Source organism: Cetorhinus maximus, unplaced genomic scaffold (assembly GCF_964194155.1).
Source record: "Cetorhinus maximus unplaced genomic scaffold, sCetMax3.hap1.1 HAP1_SCAFFOLD_1872, whole genome shotgun sequence".
NCBI lineage: Eukaryota > Metazoa > Chordata > Chondrichthyes > Lamniformes > Cetorhinidae > Cetorhinus > Cetorhinus maximus.
This window is the reverse complement of record NW_027597812.1, coordinates 44169-64904: the sequence shown is the minus strand read 5'-3', so window position 1 is coordinate 64904 and position 20736 is coordinate 44169. Positions and strand designations below refer to the sequence as shown.

The 20736-nt window shown below is 56.0% G+C and overlaps 1 protein-coding gene across 2 annotated transcripts; it reads left to right on the top strand.

The window, feature by feature from the left end:
• Nucleotides 1-561: 561 nt before the first annotated feature.
• On the top strand, nt 562-18175 carry LOC144676755 (uncharacterized). 2 transcript variants are annotated; one of them, XM_078537079.1, is made up of 8 exons: nt 562-3224; nt 6914-7107; nt 7914-8151; nt 8586-8736; nt 13930-14069; nt 15390-15544; nt 17528-17599; nt 17772-18175. In XM_078537079.1, exons 1-7 carry the CDS (start codon nt 711-713, stop codon nt 17583-17585), a joined length of 3450 nt encoding a protein of 1149 aa, XP_078393205.1. In that variant the 5' UTR covers nt 562-710; the 3' UTR covers nt 17586-17599; nt 17772-18175. The 2 variants fall into 2 exon arrangements, with proteins under 2 accessions (XP_078393205.1, XP_078393204.1); XM_078537078.1 differs by having other exon boundaries at nt 17525-17599.
• Nucleotides 18176-20736: the final 2561 nt, after the last annotated feature.

Genomic DNA, 20736 nt, shown 5'->3' with positions numbered 1-20736 from the left:
GGATGGGGGTCAGTGAGGAAATGGGGATGGGGAGGGGGATGGGGGGTCAGTGAGGAAATGGGGAGGGGGATGGGGAAGGGGAGGGGGATGGGGAGGGGGATGGGGGGTCAGTGAGGAAATGGGGAGGGGATGGGGAAGGGGGATGGGGAAGAGGGAGGGGGATGGGGAGGGGGATGGGGAAGGGGAGAGGGATGGGGGTCAGTGAGGAAATGGGGATGGGGATGGGGAGGGGGGAGGGGGATGGGGAAGGGGAGGGGGAGGGGGATGGGGAAGGGGAGGGGGATGGGGAGGGGGAGAGGGATGGGGGTCAGTGAGGAATGGGGAGGGGGATGGGGATGGGGAGAGGGATGGGGGGTCGGTGAGGAAATGGGGAGGGGGATGGGGATGGGGAGAGGGATGGGGGGTCAGTGAGGAAATGGGGAGGGGGATGGGGATGGGGAGAGGGATGGGGGGTCGGTGAGGAAATGGGGAGGGGTGACTGTGACTTGCTTCCTGGGCAGTTGTGTACACTCGCTGATCCCGCTCTCTCTCTCTCTCTCTCTCTCTGTCCCCCGGCAGGTCCTGGGAAACCAGGAAATGGAGATGATTTCGACCGTGGTAAACTCAACCCCCCACCCCCAAGGCCAGTCCGAGGAACGGGCCGGAGGGAGGAGCTCGCTGGGGTCAGAGGTCATAGACAAAGGCTCATTGGGGTCAGAGCTTGGCGAGAGATGGTCCATGGGGCACGGCAGGGGCACAGGCCCCTCCTCCATCTGGCACCGCCCACCGCAGAGTCCGATCCCATTGCCAATGATGATCTCGCTGGTTCTATACCGTCTGTCCCACCCTCATCGCCCCCTGGTTCCATCCAGACCTCGCCCCCTCCCACCGCTGACCTGGGTCCAACGCTCTGGGCACTGATGGAGCGAGCTCGGACCCGGAGTGTCGGCAAGGAGCAGGAGGAGGCCCAGCACCTGACAGACCAGGAGCGTCTGGCAGCCCAGTGTCTGGCCGAGGAGAAGAGTCTGGCCGACGAGGAGCGTCTGGCCGACAAGGAGCGTCTAGCCAACGAGGAGCGTCTGGCCGAGGAGGAGCGTCTGGCCAAGGAAAAGCATCTGGCCGAGGAGAAGCGTCTGGCCGAGGAGAAGCGTCTGGCCGAGGAAGAGCGTCTGGCCGAGGAGAAGCGTCTGGCCGAGGAAGAGCGTCTGGCCGAGGAAGAGCGTCTGGCCGAGGAGAAGCGTCTGGCCGAGGAAGAACGTCTGGCCGAGGAGAAGCGTCTGGCCGAGGAGAAGCATCTGGCCGAGGAGAAGCGTCTGGCCGAGGAGAAGCGTCTGGCCGAGGAAGAGCGTCTGGCCGAGGAGAAGCGTCTGGCCGAGGAAGAGCGTCTGGCCGAGGAAGAGCGTCTGGCCGAGGAGAAGCGTCTGGCCGAGGAAGAACGTCTGGCCGAGGAGAAGCGTCTGGCCAAGGAGAAGCGTCTGGCCGAGGAAGAACGTCTGGCCGAGGAGAAGCGTCTGGCCGAGGAGAAGCGTCTGGCCGAGGAGAAGCGTCTGGCCGAGGAAGAGCGTCTGACGGAGGGAGAGCGTCTGGCAGAGGAAAAGCGTCTGGCCGAGGAGAAGCGTCTGGCCGAGGAGAAGCGTCTGGCCGAGGAGAAGCGTCTGGCCGAGGAGAAGCGTCTGGCCGAGGAAGAGCGTCTGGCCGAGGAGAAGCGTCTGGCCGAGGAAGAGCGTCTGGCCGAGGAAGAGCGTCTGGCCGAGGAGAAGCGTCTGGCCGAGGAGAAGCGTCTGGCCGAGGAAGAACGTCTGGCCGAGGAGAAGCGTCTGGCCGAGGAGAAGCGTCTGGCCGAGGAGAAGCGTCTGGCCGAGGAGAAGCGTCTGGCCGAGGAAGAGCGTCTGGCCGAGGAAGAACGTCTGGCCGAGGAGAAGCGTCTGGCCGAGGAAGAACGTCTGGCCGAGGAGAAGCGTCTGGCCGAGGAAGAGCGTCTGACGGAGGGAGAGCGTCTGGCCGAGGAGAAGCGTCTGGCCGAGGAGAAGCGTCTGGCTGAGGTGAAGCGTCTGGCCGAGGAAGAGCGTCTGGCTGAGGTGAAGCGTCTGGCCGAGGAAGAGCGTCTGGCCGAGGAGAAGCGTCTGACGGAGGGAGAGCGTCTGGCTGAGGTGAAGCGTCTGGCGGAGGAAGAGCGTCTGGCGGAGGAAAAGCGTCTGGCGGAGGAAGAGCGTCTGGCGGAGGAAGAGCGTCTGGCGGAGGAAAAGAGTCTGGTGGAGGAAGAGCGTCTGGCGGAGGAAAAGCGTCTGGCCGAGGAAAAGCGTCTGGCGGAGGAAAAGCGTCTGGCGGAGGGAGAGCGTCTGGCCGAGGAGGAGCGTCTGGCCGAGGAGGAGCGTCTGGTTGAGGAGGAGCGTCTGGCGGAGGAAAAGCGTCTGGCGGAGGGAGAGCGCCTGGCCATGGAAGAGCGTCTGGCCGAGGAAAAGCGTCTGGGTGAGGAAAAGCGTCTGGCCGAGGAAAAGCGTCTGGCGGAGGAGAAGCGTCTGGCCGAGGAAGAGCGTCTGGCCGAGGAGGAGCGTCTGGCCGAGGAAGAGCGTCTGGCTAAGGAGGAGCGTCTGGCCGAGGAGGAACATCTGGCCAAGGAAAAGCGTCTGGCCGAAGTGGAGCGTCTGGCCGAGGAAGAGCGTCTGGCCGAGGAAGAGCGTCTGGTCGAGAAAGAGCGTCTGGCTGAGGAGGAGTGTCTGGCAGCCCAGAATCTGGTAGTCGAACGTCTGACAGATGAGGAGCACTTAGCTGAGAAGAAGTGTCTGGTGGCCCAGGAGAGGGAGGAGCCTTCCTGTCTTGAAGCAGACGTCTCGCGGTCCTCAGACTGGGGTCTCTCCGAGTCCTTTGAATGGTCGACACCCAGATCCCTGGATCGAGCCAGGGGATGGGACGAAGGGGGCCACGCAGAGCAAGCTGACCGCTCGCCCTCTGCGCCCACCGCTGCCCGGCCGGGGACCGGGCTGCGTGGGGAGACGGGGCGTCTCCGAGACGGGGAGGCGGAGGGTCCCGGGGACGGGGAGACGGGCCAGCCTGCGCCCTCGGGAGGGGTGGCCGTGGCCGGGCCCGGGAGCGAGCGGGGCAGCGAGCCCTCCACGGTGGAGCAGCCAGACAGCGAGACGGTCAGCGAGGAGGGAGAGACGGCCAGCAGACGGAGTGAGGGATCAATGGATTCACAGCCAGACGATCGCGGAGCGAGAGGTGGGGCCAGCGAAGCGGGAACCCAGGTAACGGGACAGACGGGGAATGTGGCGATAATGTCCTTTTAACTGTTTTTTATTAGGGCACACTGTCTCTTTAAATGTGCTGGAGATGGTGCGCTGTCCCTTTAACCAAGCTGCGGAGAGCGTACTGCCCTTTTAACTGCTTTGGAGCCCGTGTCCTCTCTCTTCAATCGTGCTGGAAAGGGTGAAGTGTCCCTTTAACTGCGTTAGAGAGTCCGAACTGTCCCTTTCATCGTGTTGGAGCCCGTGTACTGTCCCTTTAACTGTGCTGGGGTGGTGTGGTGTCCTGTCCCTTTAACCATGCTGCGGAGGGCATACTGTCCCTTTAACTGTGCTGGAGAGTGTGTCCTGCCCCTTTAACCGTGTTGGGAGCCTGCGCTCCTGTCCCTTTACCTGTGTGGAGATTGTGCCCCTGTCCCTTTAACTGTTTTGGAGATGGTGTCCTGTCCCTTTAACCGTGTTGCAGCTTGCGCTCCTGCCCCTTTAACTGTTTTGGAGATGGTGTCCTGTCCCTTTAACCGTGTTGGGAGCCTGTGCTCCTGTCCCTTTAACTGTGTGGAGATTGTGCCCCTGTCCCTTTAACCGTGTTGCAGCTTGCGCTCCTGTCCCTTTAACTGTTTTGGAGATGGTGTCCTGTCCCTTTAACCATTCTGAAAAGGGTGTACTGTCTCTTTACCTGTGCTAGAGAGGGTGCTCTGTGCCGCAAAATGTGTCCTGTCCCTTTAACTGTGCTGGGGAGTGTGTCCTGTCCCTTTAGGGCCTCTCTTGGTGAAGTGTACCTGTGCATTTAATTGTCCTGGTAAGGGAGACTTTCCCCTTTAACTGTGCTGATGAGGATATTTTGTGCCTTTCATCTGCCCTGATGAGTGTGTCCTGCCCCTTTAAGGCCGGTGCCTGGGCGTCCAGTTCCTCTAAGGCCTATAGCTATGCGTCCTGCCCCCTTTAAGGCCAGTGCCTGTGCGTCCTGTCCCTTTTAAGGCTTGTATCTGTGCGTCCAGGCCCCTTCCAAGGCCTGTAGCGATGTGTCCTGCCCCTTTAAGGCCGGCGCCTGGTGTGCCCTGCCCCTTTAAGGCCAGTGCCTGGGAACAGAAGGTGCGGCATTTTTAAGCACAAGGTGTGTCCTGAGAGAGAGGCGGGGGGAACCCAGGAACGGTGGTGGCGGGCGGGGAGGCTGTCGGACAGGTTCCGGCAAGTTCCGTCAACCCATCGACACACACACACGAAAAAAGTCACAGACGGCATTCCCGATGCACTGAGCCAGGGGCTCGGGGAGACTGGGTGAGGAACAGGCTGGAGAGGGACCAGACTGAGCCTGAGAGGTGGTCTGAGGGGGAGGCGAGCGGGGGCTGGTAGGGAGGGAGGGAGGGAGGGAGGGAGAGGGCCTCCGGGACACTTGAGAGGATGGAGGTGGAGGGCACACGGACCAGCCACGTTACCATCGAGTCCCTGCTGGACAAGTTGACGCTTGAGCCCGGCTCCGTGTCCCGACACGACGATTCCGGAGTCGGGAGAGACCTCGGTTCTCCCGAGTCGCTCGGTCGCTGCCTCAGGGAGCTCGACGCGTCGGTGAGTAGAGGCAGCCTGATCGGAGCAGGGGGTTAACCCCTCTCGCCCGGCCCCCCTCCCCATTTACACACAGACACACACACACACACACACACACAGGGCAGCCTGTTCCCCCTATCGGAGGGGGGATTAACCCTCTCACCCACCCCCTCCCCATTTACACACAGACACACACACACACACACAGGGCAGCCTGTTCCCCCTATCGGAGGGGGGATTAACCCTCTCACCCACCCCCTCCCCATTTACACACACACACACCGGGCAGCCTGTTCCCCTATCGGAGCAGGGGGTTAACCCCCTCGCCCACCCCCTCCCCATTTACACACACACACACCGGGCAGCCTGTTCCCCTATCGGAGCAGGGGGTTAACCCCCTCGCCCACCCTCTCCCCATTTACACACACACACACCGGGCAGCCTGTTCCCCTATCGGAGCAGGGGTTAACCCTCTCGCCCGCTCCCTCCTCATTTACACACACACACACACCGGGCTGCCTGTTCCCCTATCGGAGCAGGGGGTTAACCCCCTCGCCCGGCCCCCCCTCCCCATTTACACACACACACACACCGGGCAGCCTGTTCCCCTATCGGAGCAGGGGGTTAACCCCCTCGCCCGCCCCTCCCCATTTACACACACACACCGGGCAGCCTGTTCCCCTATCGGAGCAGGGGGTTAACCCCCCTCGCCCGCCCCCTCCCCATTTACACACAGACACACACACACACACACACACCGGGCAGCCTGTTCCCCTATCGGAGCAGGGGGTTAACCCTCTCGCCCGCCCCCTCCCCATTTACACACAGACACACACACACATATACACACCGGGCAGCCTGTTCCCCCTATCGGAGGAGGGGTTAACCCTCTCACCCACCCCCTCCCTCATTTACACACACACCGGGCAGCCTGTTCCCCTATCGGAGGGGGATTACGCTCTCACCCACCCTCTCCCCATTTACACACACACACACACACTGGGCAGCCTGTTCCCCTATCGGAGCAGGGGGTTAACCCCCTCGCCCGCCCCCCTCCCCATTTACACACACACACACACACACACACACACTGGGCAGCCTGTTCCCCTATCGGAGCAGGGGGTTAACCCCCTCGCCCGCCCCTCTCCCCATTTACACACACACACACTGGGCAGCCTGTTCCCCTATCGGAGCAGGGGGTTAACCCTCTCGCCCGCCCCCTCCTCATTTACACACACACACACCGGGCAGCCTGTTCCCCTATCAGAGGGGGGATTAACCCTCTCACCCACCCCCTCCCCATTTACACACACACACACCGGGCAGCCTGTTCCCCTATCAGAGCAGGGGGTTAACCCTCTCGCCCGCCCCCTCCCCATTTACACACACACACACACACACACACACACAACGGGCTGCCTGTTCCCCTATCGGAGCAGGGGTTAACCCTCTCGCCCACCCCCTCCCCATTTACACACACACACACACACACCGGGCAGCCTGTTCCCCTATCGAAGGGGGATTAACCCTCTCACCCGCCCCCTCCCCATATACACACACACACACCGGGCAGCCTGTTCCCCTATCGGAGGGGGGGGTGGATTAACCCTCTCACCCACCCTCTCCCCATTTACACACACACACACCGGGCAGCCTGTTCCCCTATCGGAGCAGGGGGTTAACCCTCTCGCCCGCCCCCTCCTCATTTACACACACACACCGGGCTGCCTGTTCCCCTATCGGAGCAGGTGTTAACCCTCTCACCCACCCTCTCCCCATTTACACACACACACACACACCGGGCAGCCTGTTCCCCAATCGGAGGGGGGGGATTAACCCTCTCACCCACCCTCTCCCCATTTACACACACACACACCGGGCAGCCTGTTCCCCTATTGGAGGAGGGGGGATTAACCCTCTCACCCACCCTCTCCCCATTTACACACACACACACCGGGCAGCCTGTTCCCCTATTGGAGGAGGGGGGATTAACCCTCTCACCCACCCTCTCCCCATTTATACACACACCGGGCAACCTATTCCAGCACAGGCCTGGTGTGCTGTCTGTGATATTTCAGGCGTATGTGTGTGTGTGTGTGTGTGTGGATGGGAGGAAATAATTAACCTTTGCTTTGCTCTCTGCACAGTCCAGTCACACCGAATCGGTTGAGGGGAGCCTGTCTGAGCAGCACAGTTACAGGAACGCAGTCGATGGAAAAGGGCTGGGCCAAGAGACTGTCAGGGTCAGCCCCAGTGACCTCCTGCTTCGCAGCACACAGCGTCACTCAAGCGAGAGGGCAGAACTGAGCCTGGCCAATGGAATTCTGGAGCCCTGTCCAAGGTAAAACCTCCTCATTGGACACATCGAACCTCAAACCGTGACCAGGGCGGAGCACAGGGCCCCATTGGGGTCCCTGTTTAAAGGGGGAGTCTCTCCCTCGGGGGTCCCTGTTTAAAGAGGGAGTCTCTCCCTCGGGGACCCTGTTTAAAGGGGGAGTCTCTCCCTCGGGGACCCTGTTTAAAGAGGGAGTCTCTCCCTCGGGGACCCTGTTTAAAGAGGGAGTCTCTCTGTCGGGGACCCTGTTTAAAGAGGGAGTCTCTCCGTCGGGGACCCTGTTTAAAGAGGGAGTCTCTCCCTCGGGGACCCTGTTTAAAGAGGGAGTCTCTCCGTCGGGGACCCTGTTTAAAGAGGGAGTCTCTCCGTCGGGGACCCTGTTTAAAGAGGGAGTCTCTCCCTCGGGGACCCTGTTTAAAGAGGGAGTCTCTCCCTCGGGGACCCTGTTTAAAGAGGGAGTCTCTCCCTCGGGGGTCCCTGTTTAAAGAGGGAGTCTCTCCGTCAGGGACCCTGTTTAAAGAGGGAGTCTCTCCCTCGGGGGTCCCTGTTTAAAGAGGGAGTCTCTCCCTCGGGGACCCTGTTTAAAGAGGGAGTCTCTCCGTCAGGGACCCTGTTTAAAGAGGGAGTCTCTCCCTTGGGGGTCCCTGTTTAAAGAGGGAGTCTCTCCCTCGGGGACCCTGTTTAAAGGGGGAGTCTCTCCGTCGGGGACCCCATTTAAAGGGGGAGTCTCTCCGTCACCTGTTTGTGGGATGGGGGCATCACTTTGTGTTCCTTTGCACTGTTCCTGACTCTGATGGCACCATCTCTTTCAGTGCCCAATCTGAGACCCTGGAAGAGGGGGTACAATCGGCTTCTGACCTGGAGCTGGGCGGGGTCACAGGTGACTCCAACGAGACAGACGGTGGAGGGCCGCCCGCTCCCAAGGAGACCGGCGGAACCGAGGGGACTGAGGCACAGGAGGATCCCGAAGCGGCCCGAGCGCAAGACGGACCAGATAGACCGTCCGAGGAGACCACGGAGCCTGAGAGTATTGACTTTTCCTTCCTCGAGGTGAGTGATCGTCGGAGGGTCGGTACTGAGGGAGCGCCGCACTGTCGGAGGGTCAGCACTGAGGGAGTGCCGCACGGTCGGAGGGTCAGTACTGAGGGAGTGCCGCACTGTCGGAGGGTCAGTACTGAGGGAGTGCCGCACTGTCGGAGGGTCAGTACTGAGGGAGTGCCGCACTGTCGGAGGGTCAGTACTGAGGGAGCGCCGCACTGTTGGAGGGTCAGTACTGAGGGAGAGCCGCACTGTCGGAGGGTCAGTACTGAGGGAGCGCCGCACTGTCGGAGGGTCAGTACTGAGGGAGAGCCGCACTGTCGGAGGGTCAGTACTGAGGGAGAGCCGCACTGTCGGAGGGTCGGTACTGAGGGAGTGCCGCACTGTCGGAGGGTCAGTGCTGATGGTGACCTCTAACCTCCTCTCGTGTCTCTCTCTGCTGATAGGATGCCTCGACGTTGGATAGCACTGCCCATCGTACTCGCGTAGAACTGAACCGAAAGCGGAATCACCGCCCGCCTGTCACCCAGTACCGAGATCGGGGTCAGAGTCAGGCTGGAGCCAGTGGCGAGTCCTGGATGTTCAGAGATTCCACAGGTAACATTGTGTGTGTGTGTGTGTGTGTGAGGGGGAGAGTGTGTGCGTGTGGGGGAGTGTGTGTGCGTGTGGGGGAGTGTGTGTGCGTGTGGGGGAGTGTGTGTGTGTGGGAGAGAGAGTGCGTGTGTGTGTGGGGGAGTGTGTGTGTGTGTGAGAGAGAGTGTGTGTGTGTGGGAGAGAGAGTGCGTGTGTGTTTGTTGGGGGGAGTGTGTGTGTGTGAGGGGGTGTGTGTGTGTGTGTGTGTGGGGGGAGAGTGTGTGCGTGTGGGGGAGTGTGTGTGTGTGGGAGAGAGAGTGCGTGTGTGTGTGGAGGAGTGTGTGTGTGTGTGAGAGAGAGTGTGTGTGTGGGAGAGAGAGTGCGTGTGTGTTTGTTGGGGGGAGTGTGTGTGTGTGAGGGGGTGTGAGTGTGTTTGTGTGTGTGGGGGAGAGTGTGCATGTGTGTGGGGGAGAGTGTGTGTGTGTGGTGGAGAAAGTGTGTGTGTGTGTGTGTGTGTGTGAGAGTGAGTTTAGGCGTGTGTATGAGAAAGTGTGTGCGTGTGTTTGTGAGAATGCGTGTGTTTGTGTGAGTGTGAGAGAGAATGCGTGTGTGAGAGAATTTGTGTGTGTGAGAGAATGTGTGAGCGTGCGTGTGTCTCTGTGAGCGTGACTGAGAATGTTTGTGTCTGTATGAGCCTGTATGTTTGTGAGAGTGTGTGGTTGTGAGTCTGTGTGTGTGTCTGTTTCCCTGTGTGGGGTTGTTGCGAGGTTTATATGAGTGAAGAACTTCTCTTGGTATCTCTTTGTCTCTGTCTCTCTCTCTCCCTGTCTGTCTGTCTCTCTTCCTGTCTGTCTGTCTCTCTGTGTCTCTTTCTCTCTCTCTCTCTGTCTCTCTGTCAGGTGTGTTGGGGGATGTTATATTTTTTTAAATTCATTCACGGGATGTGGGCTTCGCTGGCTGGGCCCAGCGTTTATTGCCCATCCCTAATTGCCCCTTGAGAAGGTGGTGGGGGTGAGCTGCCTTCTTGAACCGCTGCAGTCCTGTTTGGTGTAGGTACACCCACAGCGCTGTTAGGGAGGGAGTTCCAGGATTTTGACCCAGCGACAGTGAAGGAACGGCTGATATATTTCCAAGTCAGGATGTGAGTGGCTCGGAGGGGAACTTCCAGGTGGTGGTGTTCCCCATGTGTCTGCTGCCCTTGTCCTTCTAGACGGTAGAGGGTTTGGAAGCTGCTGTCGAAGGAGCCTTGGTGAGTTGCTGCAGTGCATCTTGTAGATGGTACACACACTGCTGCTACTGTGCGTCGGTGGTGGAGGGAGTGAATGTTTGTGGACGGGGTGCCGATCAAGCGGGGCTGCTTTGTCCTGGATGGTGTCAAGCTTCTTGAGTATTGTGGGAGCTGCACTCATCCAGGCAAGTGGGGAGTATTCCATCACACTCCTGACTTGTGCCTTGTAGATGGTGGACAGGCTTTGGGGAGTCAGGAGGTGAGTGACTCTCCGCAGGATTCCCAGCCTCTGACCTGCTCTTGTAGCCACAGTATTTATATGGCTGGTCCAGTTCAGTTTCTGGTCAATGGGAACCCCCAGGATGTTGATAGTGGGGGATTCAGTGATGGTAATGCCATTGAATGTCAAGGGGCGATGGTTATATTCACTCTTGTTGGAGATGGTCATTGCCTGACACTTGTGTGATGTGAATGTTAATTGCCACTTGTCAGCCCAAGCCTGGATATTGTCCAGGTCTTGCTGCATTTGGACATGGGCTGCTTCAGTATCTGAGGAGTCGTGAATGGTGCTGAACATTGTGCAATCATCAGCGAACATCCCCACTTCTGACCGTATGAAGGAAGGAAGGTCATTGATGAAGCAGCTGAAGATGGCTGGGCCGAGGACACTACCCTGAGGAACTCCTGCAGTGATGTCCTGGAGCTGAGATGACTGACCTCCAACAACCACAACCATCTTCCTTTGTGCTCAGTATGACTCCAACCAGCAGAGAGTTTTCTCCCAATTTCCATTGACTCCAGTTTTGCTAGGGCTCCTTGATGCCACACTCGGTCAAATGCTGCCTTGATGTCAAGGGCAGTCACTCTCACCTCACCTCGGGAGTTCAGCTCTTTTGTCCATGTTTGAACCAAGGCTGTAACGAGGTCAGGAGCTGAGTGACCCTGGCAGAACCCAAACTGGGCATCAGTGAGCAGGTTATTGCTAAGTAAGTGCCACTTGATAGCACTGTTGATGGCCCCTTCCATTACTTTACTGATGATGGAGAGGAGACTGATGGGCCGGTAATTGGCCGGGTTGGATTTGTCCTGCTTTTTGTGTACAGGACATACCTGGGCAATTTTGCACATAGCTGGGTAGATGCCAGTGTTGGAGCTGTACTGGAACAGCTTGGCTAGGGGCGCGGCAAGTTCTGGAGCACAAGTCTTCAGTACTATTGCTGGAATATTGTCAGGGCCCATAGCTTTTGCAGTATCCAGTGCCTTCAGCCGTTTCTTGATATCACGTGGGGTGAATCGAATTGGCTGGAGATTGGCATCTGCGATGCTGGGGACCTCCGGAGGAGACCGAGATGGATCATCCACTCGGCACTTCTGGCTGAAGATTGTAGCAAATACTTCAGCCTTATCTATTGCACTGATGTGCTGGGCTCCTCCATCATTGAGGATGGGGGTATTTGTGGAGCCTCCTCCTCCAGTGAGTTGTTTAATTCTCCACCACCATTCACAACTGGATGTGGCAGGACTGCAGATCTGATCCGTTGGTTGTGAGATCGCTTGGCGCTGTCTATCACTTGCTGCTTATGCTGTTTGGCACACAAGTAGTCCTGTGTTATAGCTTCACCAGGTTGACACCTTATTTTGAGGTATGCCTGGTGCTGCTCCTGGCATGCCCCCCTGCACTCTTCATTGAACCAGGGTTGATCCCCTGGCTTGATGGTAATGGTAGAGCTGGGCCATGAGGTTACAGATTGTGTTCGAGTACAATTCTGCTGCTGCTGATGGCCCACAGTGCCTCATGGATGCCCAGTCTTGAGTTGCTAGACCTATTCGAAACCTATCCCATTTAGCACGGTAGTAGTGCCACACAACACGATGGAGGGTATCCTCAATGTGAAGGTGGGACTGCGTTTCCACAATGTGTGGTGGTCACTCCTACCGATACTGTCATGGGCAGATGTATCTGCAGCAGACAGGTTGGTGAGGATGAGGTCAAGTATGTTTTTCCCTCTTGTTGGTTCCCTCACCACCTGCCGCAGACCCAGTCTAGCCGCTCTGTCCTTTAGGACTCGGCCAGCTCGGTCAGTAGTGGTGCTACCGAGCCACTCTTGGTGATGGACATTGAAGTCCCCCCCCACCCAGAGTACATTCTGCACCCTTACCACCCTCAGTGCTCCCTCCAAGTGGTGTTCGACATGGAGGGAGCACTGATCCATCAGCTGAGGGAGGGCGGTACGTGGTCATCTGCAGGAGGTTTCCTTGCCTGTGTTTGATCCGATGCCATGAGACGTCATGGGGTCGGGGAGTCGATGTTGAGGGCTCCCAGGGTAACGCCCTCCCGACTGTACCCCACTGTGCAGCCACCTCTGCTGGGCCTGTCCTGCTGGTGGGACAGGACATACCCAGGGGTGGTGATGGTGGAGCCCGGGACATTATCTGTAAGGTACGATTCTGTGGGGGGGCATGTCAGGCAGTTGCTTGACTAGTCCGTGAGGCGGCTCTCCCAATTTTGGGCACTAGGCCCCCAGACTTTGCAGGGTTGACAGGGCTGCGATTGCCATCGTCGTTTCCGGTGCCTAGGTCGATGCCGGGTGGTCCGTCCGGGTTCATTCCCCTTTCTCTGGCTTTGTAGCAACTGAGTCGCTTGCTCGGCCATTTCAGAGGCAGCCGGATCGCTGTGGGGTCTGGAGTCACATGTAGGCCAGACCGGGTAAGGACGGCAGACTTCCCTCCCCCTAAAGGGGGCGTTAGTGACCCCAGTGGGTTTTATACAACAATCGACAATGGTTTTCATGGTCGCCATCAGACTTTTAATTCCAGATTTTCACCATCTGCCCGCGGCGGGATTCGAACCCGGGTCCCCAGAGCATTACCCCGGGTCTCTGGATTACTAGCCCAGTGACAATACCACTGCACCATCGCCTCTCTCTCTCTCTCTCTCTGTCTCTCTCTCGGTCTCTCTCTCTCTCTCCCCCTCTCTCTGTCTCTCTATGTCTCTCTCTGTCTCTCTCTCTCTATCTTCTCTCTTTGTCTCTCCCTCTCACTCTCTCTTTCTGCCTCTGTCTCTCTCTGTCTGTCTCTCTCTTTCTCGGACTCCCTGTCTGTCTCTTTCTTTGTCTCTCTCTCTCTCTCTCTCTTTCTTTCTCGGTCTCCCCATCTCTCTGCCTGTCTCTCTTTCTCTGTCTCTCTGTTTCTCTCTGTCTCTTTCTGTCTCCCTCTCTATGTCTTTCTGTCTCTACCTCTATCTCTCTCTCTTTGTCTCTCTCTGTTTCTTTCTCTCTCTCTTTCTTGCTCTCCTGTCTCTTTCTTTCTTTCTCTGTCTCACTGTTTCTCTCTGTCTTTGTCTCTCTCTGCCTCTGCCTTTCTTGTCTCTCTCTCTGTCTCTCTCGCTCCTTCTCTCTCCCTCTCTCGCTCTGTCTCTCTCCCTCTCTCGCTCTGTCTCTCTGTGTCTGTCTCTCTCCCTGTCTCTTTCTCTGTCTGTCTCTATATTTCTGTCTCTGTCTCTGTCTTTCTCTGTCTCTTTCTCTCTGTCTCTCGCTCTCTTTTTCTGTCGCTCTCCCTCACTCTGCCTCTCTATCTTTCTCTCTCTCTGGTTCTCTCTGCCTCTGTCTTTCTCCATCTATTTCTCTCTGTCTCTCTCCCTCTCACTGTCTCTCTCCCTCTCTCTGTTTCTCTGTCTCCCCATCTCTCTTTCTCTGTCTCTCTCTCTCTATCTCTGTCTCTCTCTCTCCCTCTGTCTCTCTCTATATCTCTCTCTCTCTGCCTCTCTATCTCTTTCTCTCCCTCTCTCTCTCTGGTTCTCTCTGTCTGTCTTTCTCCGTCTCTTTCTCTCTATTCCTCTCTCTGTTTCTCTCTGTCTCTGTCTTTCTCTGTCTCTTTCTCCATCTCTCTCGCTCTCTCTCTCTCTCTCTGTCTCTGTATGGGGGTGTTGGAGGGTTTATGGGGTGGTGGGGTAAGTGCTCCTCTCCCACCAGCTGGTGTGTTGTTTACAGAGCCGAGACTGAGCCCAGCTCAAAACTCGGACGAGGAACAGGAAACTTCAAAGTCTCCGAGGATGGAGGCAGCGAATCCAAAGGGAGCATCCTCTGGCCGGAGGGTTCAACTCTTCCCTGGGATAGACTCATCCTTCAAGGTCAGTGAATGATCATTAAACATAGTCATTATCTGATAGAGTGCTTCATCTGTTTAATATCCTCACTTCATCTCTCCATTCCTCCTCCCATCTCTCCTCCTCTCCATCTCTCCATTCCTCCTCCCATCTCTCCTCTCCTCCTCTCCATCTCTCCATCACCTCTCCATCTCTCCTCTCCTCCTCTCCATCTCTCCATCACCTCTCCATCTCTCCATCACCTCTCCATCTCTCTATTCCTCCTCTCCATCTCTCCATTACCTCTCATCTCTCCATTACTCCTCTCCATCTCTCCATTCCTCCTCCCATCTGTCCTCCTCTCCATCACCTCTCCATCTCTCCATTCCACCTCCCATCTCTCCTCCTCTCCATCTCTCCATTCCTCCTCCCATCTCTCCTCTCCTCCTCTCCATCACCTCTCCATCTCTCTATTCCTCCTCTCCATCTCTCCATCACCTCTCCATCTCTCTATTCCTCCTCTCCATCACCTCTCCATCTCTCCATCTCTCCTCCATCTCTCCATCACCTCTCCATCTCTCCATCACCTCTCCATCTCTCTATTCCCCCTCTCCATCTCTCCATTCCCCCTCTCCATCTCTCCATTCTTCCTCTCCATCACCTATCCATCATCTCAACCCCTATTTATCTCTCCATTGCCTCCCCATTTCTCCTCTCCATCCCTCCATTGCCTCTCCATCCCTCTATCTCTCCTCTACTCCATTTCTCTACCTCCACCTTCTCTCCATCTGAGTCTCCAATTCTTCTACATCTCCGTTTCTCATTCTCTCATTCTCCCGCTGCATCTCATTGCCCTCTCTCCATCTTCTCTCTTTTTCACATTTGTTCCATCTTTTATATTCTTATTTTCTATCTTTCCCCCTCTGTCTCCCTCTGTTCCTCTCTCTGTTTTTCTCGCTGTCTCCCTCTCTATCTTTCCCTATCTGTCGCTCCCTCTCTATATCTTTCTCTTATCTCCCTCTCTCTCTCTCTCCCCCCCTCTCTTTGTGTGTGTGTCTCTCTCCCTCTCTCTCTCTCTCTGTGTCTCTCTCTCTCTCTCTGTGTCTCTCTCTCTCCCTCTCTCTGTGTCTCTCTCTCCCTCTCTGTGTCTCCCTCTCTCCCTCTCTCTCTCTGTCTCTCTCCCTCTCTCTGTCTCTCTCTCTGTGTCTCTGTGTCTCCCTCTCTCCCTCTCACTCTCTCTCTGTCTTTCTCCCTCTTCCTCGCTCTCTCTCTCTGTGTCTCTCTCTCTCTCTCTGTGTCTCCCTCTCTCCCCATTTCTCTCTCTCTCTCCCTCTCTCTCACTCTCTCTCTCTGTCTCTCTTTTAGAAGCGGATAAAGTCCCGGAATAAATCAGCCAATGAGAGTGAGGATCCAGATGCTGCTGCAGCACCAATGCAGCGTTCCAAATCCCTGCGATTCCCGGCACAGCTCGGACACGCCTTCAGGAAGGTGCTGCCGGGTAAAGCAGACAAAACTGAAGGGTGAGTACAGGGACCTGGGTACCATGCAGATGGGTGCTGGGTGCGGGAATTGTGGGTGCTGGGTGCCAGAGGGCTGGGGGCTGGAGGCTGGGGGTTGGGGACTGGGGACTGGGGGTTGGGGACTGGGTGTTGGGGACTGGGGACTGGGGGGTGGGGGTTGGGGACTGGCGACTGGGGGTTGGGGACTGGGGACTGGCGACTGGGGGTTGGGGACTGGGGGCTGGGGACTGGGGGCTGGGGACTGGGGGTTGGGGACTGGGGCCTGGGGGGTGGGGACTGGGGGCTGGGGACTGGGGGCTGGGGGCTGGGGACTGGGGGGTGGGGGTTGGGGACTGGCGACTGGGGGTTGGGAACTGGGGGTTGGGGGTTGGGGACTGGGGGGTGGGGGTTGGGGACTGGCGACTGGGGGTTGGGGACTGGGGGTTGGGGACTGGGGACTGGCGACTGGGGGTTGGGGACTGGGGACTGGCGACTGGGGGTTGGGGACTGGGGGCTGGGGACTGGCGACTGGGGGTTGGGGACTGGGGGCTGGGGACTGGCGACTGGGGACTGGGGGTTGGGGACTGGGGGCTGGGGACTGGCGACTGGGGGCTGGGGACTGGGGGCTGGGGACTGGGGGCTGGGGACTGGGGGTTGGGGACTGGGGGTTGGGGACTGGGGCCTGGGGACTGGGGTTGGGGCCTGGGGACTGGGGGTTGGGGGCTGGGGACTGGGGGCTGGGGGTTGGGGACTGGAGGCTGGGGACTGGGGGCTGGGGGCTGGGGGTTGGGGACTGGGGGCTGGGGGCTGGGGGCTGGGGACTGGGGGCTGGGGGGTGCTGGGGACTGGGGGTTGGGGACTGGGGGCTGGGGGCTGGGTGTCTGGTGACTGGGGGCTGGGGCCTGGGGACTGGGGGTTGGGGGTTGGGGACTGGGGGCTGGGGGCTGGGTGTCTGGTGACTGGGGACTGGGGACTGGGGGCTGGGGGTTGGAGACTGGGGACTGGGGGTTGGGGACTGGGGGTTGGGGGCTGGTGACTGGGGGCTGGGGGCTGGTGACTGGGGGCTGGGGACTGGGAACTGGGGGTTGGGGACTGGTGACTGGGGACTGGGTGTCAGTCCACAGGAGTTGCTGAGTCTCTGCCTAAAGCTCCTGTGGTGACCCCATTTCTCTCTGTCTTTCCCTTTCCATCTCCCTCTCTCTCTCTTTCTCCCTCTCTCGCCTAGTCTGGTTCTCTCTCTCGCTCTGCCTGTCCCTCTTGCTCTGTCTATCTCTATCGCTCTGTCTGCTCCTCTCTTCTCTCTCTGTCTCTCTCTCACTCTCTCTCTGTCTCTCGCTCTGTCCCTCTCTCGCTCTCTGTCTCTTTCTCACTTTGTCTGCCGCTCTTTCATGCTCTGTACCTCTTTTGCTATTTGTCCCTCTCTCGCTCTGTCTCTCTCCCTCTCTCACTCTGTCTCTCTGTCTCTCGCTCTCGTTCTGTCCCTCTCTCGGTCTGTCTGGCCCTCTCTCGCTCTGTCTGTCCCTCTCTCACTCTCTGTCCCTCCCTCGTTCTGTGTCCCTCCCTCGTTCTGTCTCTCTCTGTCTCTCTCTCTCTCGCTCTGTCTTTCCCTCTCTCTGTCCCTCCCTCGCTCTGTGTCCCTCCCTCGCTCTGTGTCCCTCCCTCGCTCTGTGTCCCTCTCGCTCTCTGTCTCTCTCGCTCTGTCTGTCTCTCTCTCTCGCTCTGTCTGTCCTTCTCTCGCTCTCTCTGTCCCTCTCTCGCTCTCTCTGTCCCTCTCTCGCTCTCTCTGTCCCTCTCTCACTCTCTGTCCCTCCCTCGTTCTGTGTCCCTCCCTCACGCTCTCTCTCTCTCTCTCTGTCACTCTCTGTCCCGCTGTCTCTGTCCCTCTCTCTCTGTCTCTCTCTCTTGCTCAGATCCTGTTGCCACGCTCAATACTGACCCTGTCTCTAGTTCTTGGCTATTTGGTTCTCCTTCACCTTTGACCTTTGCCCACTGTCCCCTCAGCAGGTCCGAGAATTCGACGCCAAACTGGCTGCAGGCGCTGAAACCAAAGAAAAAGAAGTGAGCCCGTCCCAGACAGTAAGCAGACGGTAAGCAGACGGTGCAGGGGATGGTGCAGGGGAGGGACAAGGCGAGAGAGCGATAGTGTGAAAAACATTGAGGGAGTGCTTCACAGTCGGAGGGTCAGTGCTGAGGGAGCGCCGCACTGTCGGAGGGTCAGTAACAGTGTGATCTTGCTCTCGCTCCTCAGATGCCGTCTTTACTCACAACCGTCCATCGGAGCGTCAGGCGAGTGGTCAGAGATGGAAGATTGTACAGCCAGCTCTGCGCGGGCTTTGGAGAACTCACGACAATCTGAGTGTAATGAGAGTGGAATCCGGGTTAATTGCGTTTTTTAATAATCTATTCAGTGCCTAGGACTGAATGAATTCTATGCACTTTGTCTAAATATGTTCGCCAAGGACTTCCTCTTAGTCGCAAAGATTTATTTTATCCAGAAATGGTTTCTGTGCCTTTTAAAAGCCATTTTTAAAGACAAAAATCAGCCTGATTCGGGTGCGACTATAATCTACTGCTGGGTGGGTTTTCATCAATCTCGAAAAACCAAAGCACACTTTGCTCCATTTTATAATAAATACTCACTTCACCACTGGCCTCGGTGTCATAGTATTCGTCTGTGCTCCTGTGCTAAAACCCGGCCTCAGAGAACTCGGACATTGGCTCACATGTGTGTGCATTCACCCCGAACCCCTCGATTAGATTCCGGTCTGCAGCTCACTCCCGGGTATCTGTTATTCTATATATAAAGCCCCCCCGAACCCCTCGATTAGATTCCGGTCTGCAACTCACTCCCGGCTATCTGTTATTCTATATATAAAGCCCCCCCAAACCCCTCGATTAGATTCCAGTCTGCAACTCACTCCCGGGTATCTGTTATTCTATATATAAACCACCCCGTACCCCCTCGATTAGATTCCAGTCTGTAACTCACTCCCGGGTATCTGTTATTCTATATATAAACCACCCGAGCCCCTCGATTAGATTCCAGTCTGTAACTCACTCCCGGGTATCTGTTATTCTATATATAAACCACCCGAGCCCCTCGATTAGATTCCAGTCTGTAACTCACTCCCGGGTATCTGTTATTCTATATATAAACCACCCGAACCCCTCGATTAGATTCCAGTCTGTAACTCACTCCCGGGTATCTGTTACTCTATATATAAACCACCCCGAACCCCTCGATTAGATTCCAGTCTGTAACTCACTCCCGGGTATCTATTATTCTATATATAAACCCCCCCCTTGAACCCCTCGATTAGATTCCAGTCTGTAACTCACTCCCGGGTATCTGTTATTCTATATATAAACCACCCCCCGAACCCTTCGATTAGATTCCAGTCTGTAACTCACTCCCGGGTATCTGTTATTCTATATAAAAATCCACCCCCGAACCCCTCGATTAGATTCCAGTATGTAACTCACTCCCGGGTATCTGTTATTCTATATATAAACCCCCCCCGAACCCCTCGATTAGATTCCAGTCTGTAACTCACTTCCGGGTATCTGTTGTTCTATATATAAAACACCCTGAACCCCTAGATTAAATTCCAGGCTGCAATTCACTCCCAGGTATCTGTTATTCTATCTATAAACCCCCTGAACACCTTGACTAGATTCCAGTCTGTAACTCTCACCCGGGTATCTGTTATTCTATATATAAACCCCCTGAACGTCTCGATTAGATTCCAATCTGTTACTCACTCCCGGGTATCTGTTATTCTATATTTAAACCATCCTGAATCCCTCGATTAGATTTCAGCCTGTAACTCACTCCCGGGTATCTGTTATTCTATATATAAACCATCCCGAACCCTTCGATTAGATTCCCGTCTGTAACTCACTCCCGGATATCTGTTATTCTATAAATAAATCACCCTGAAATCCTCGATAAGATTCCAGGCTGTAACTCACTCCCAGGTATCTGTTATTCTATATATAAACTACCCCATATGATTCGATTAGATTCCAGTCGGTAACTTAATCTCAGGTATCTGTTATTCTATAAATAGACCACCCTGAACACTTGGATTAGATTCCAGTCTGTAACTCACTCCCAGGTATCTGTTATTCTGTATATAAACCACCCTGAACCCCTCGATTAGATTCCAGTCTGTAACTCACTCCCGGGTATCTGTTATTCTGTATATAAACCACACTGAACCCCTCGATTAGATTCCAGTCTGTAACTCACTCCCGGGTATCTGTTATTCTCTATATAAACTACCCCGAACACCTCGATTAGATTCCAGTCTGTAACTCACTCCCGTGTATCTGTTATTGTATATGTAAACCTCCTGAACCCCTCGATTTGATTCCAATCTGTAACTCACACCTGGGTATCTGTTATTTTATATATAAACTACCCCAAATGCCTCGATTAGATTCCAGCCTGTAACTTACTCCCGGGTATCTGTTATTCTATTTATAAACCACCCGAACCCCTTGATTAGATTCCGGACTGTAACTCACTCCCGGGTATCTGTTATTCTATATAAAAGCCCCACTGAACGTCTCGATTAGTTTCCAGCCTGTTACTCACTCCCGGGTATCTGTTATTCTATATATAAACTACCCCAAATGCCTCGATTAGATTCCAGCCTGTAACTTACTCCCCGGTATCTGTTATTCTATAAATAAATCACCTCGAAATCCTCGATTAGATTCCAGGCTGCAACTCACTCCCAGGTATCTGTTATTGTATAAATAGACCACCCTGAACACTTGGATTAGATTCCAGTCTGCAACTCACTCCCAGGTATCTGTTATTGTATAAATAGACCACCCTGAACCCCTCGATTAGATTCCAGTCTGTAACTCACTCCCGGGTATCTGTTATTCTGTATATAAACCACCCTGAACCCCTCGATTAGATTCCAGTCTGTAACTCACTCCTGTGTATCTGTTATTCTATTTATAAACTACCCCGAACCCCTCGATTAGATTCCAGTCTGTAACTCACTCCCGGGTATCTGTTATTCCAAATAGAAACCACCCCAAACCTCTCGATTAGATTCCTGCCTGCAACTCACTTCCGGGTATCTGTTATTCTGTATATAAACCACCCTGAACCCCTCGATTAGATTCCAGTCTGTAACTCACTCCCGTTTATCTGTTATTCTTTTTATAAACCACCCTGAACCCCTCGATTAGAT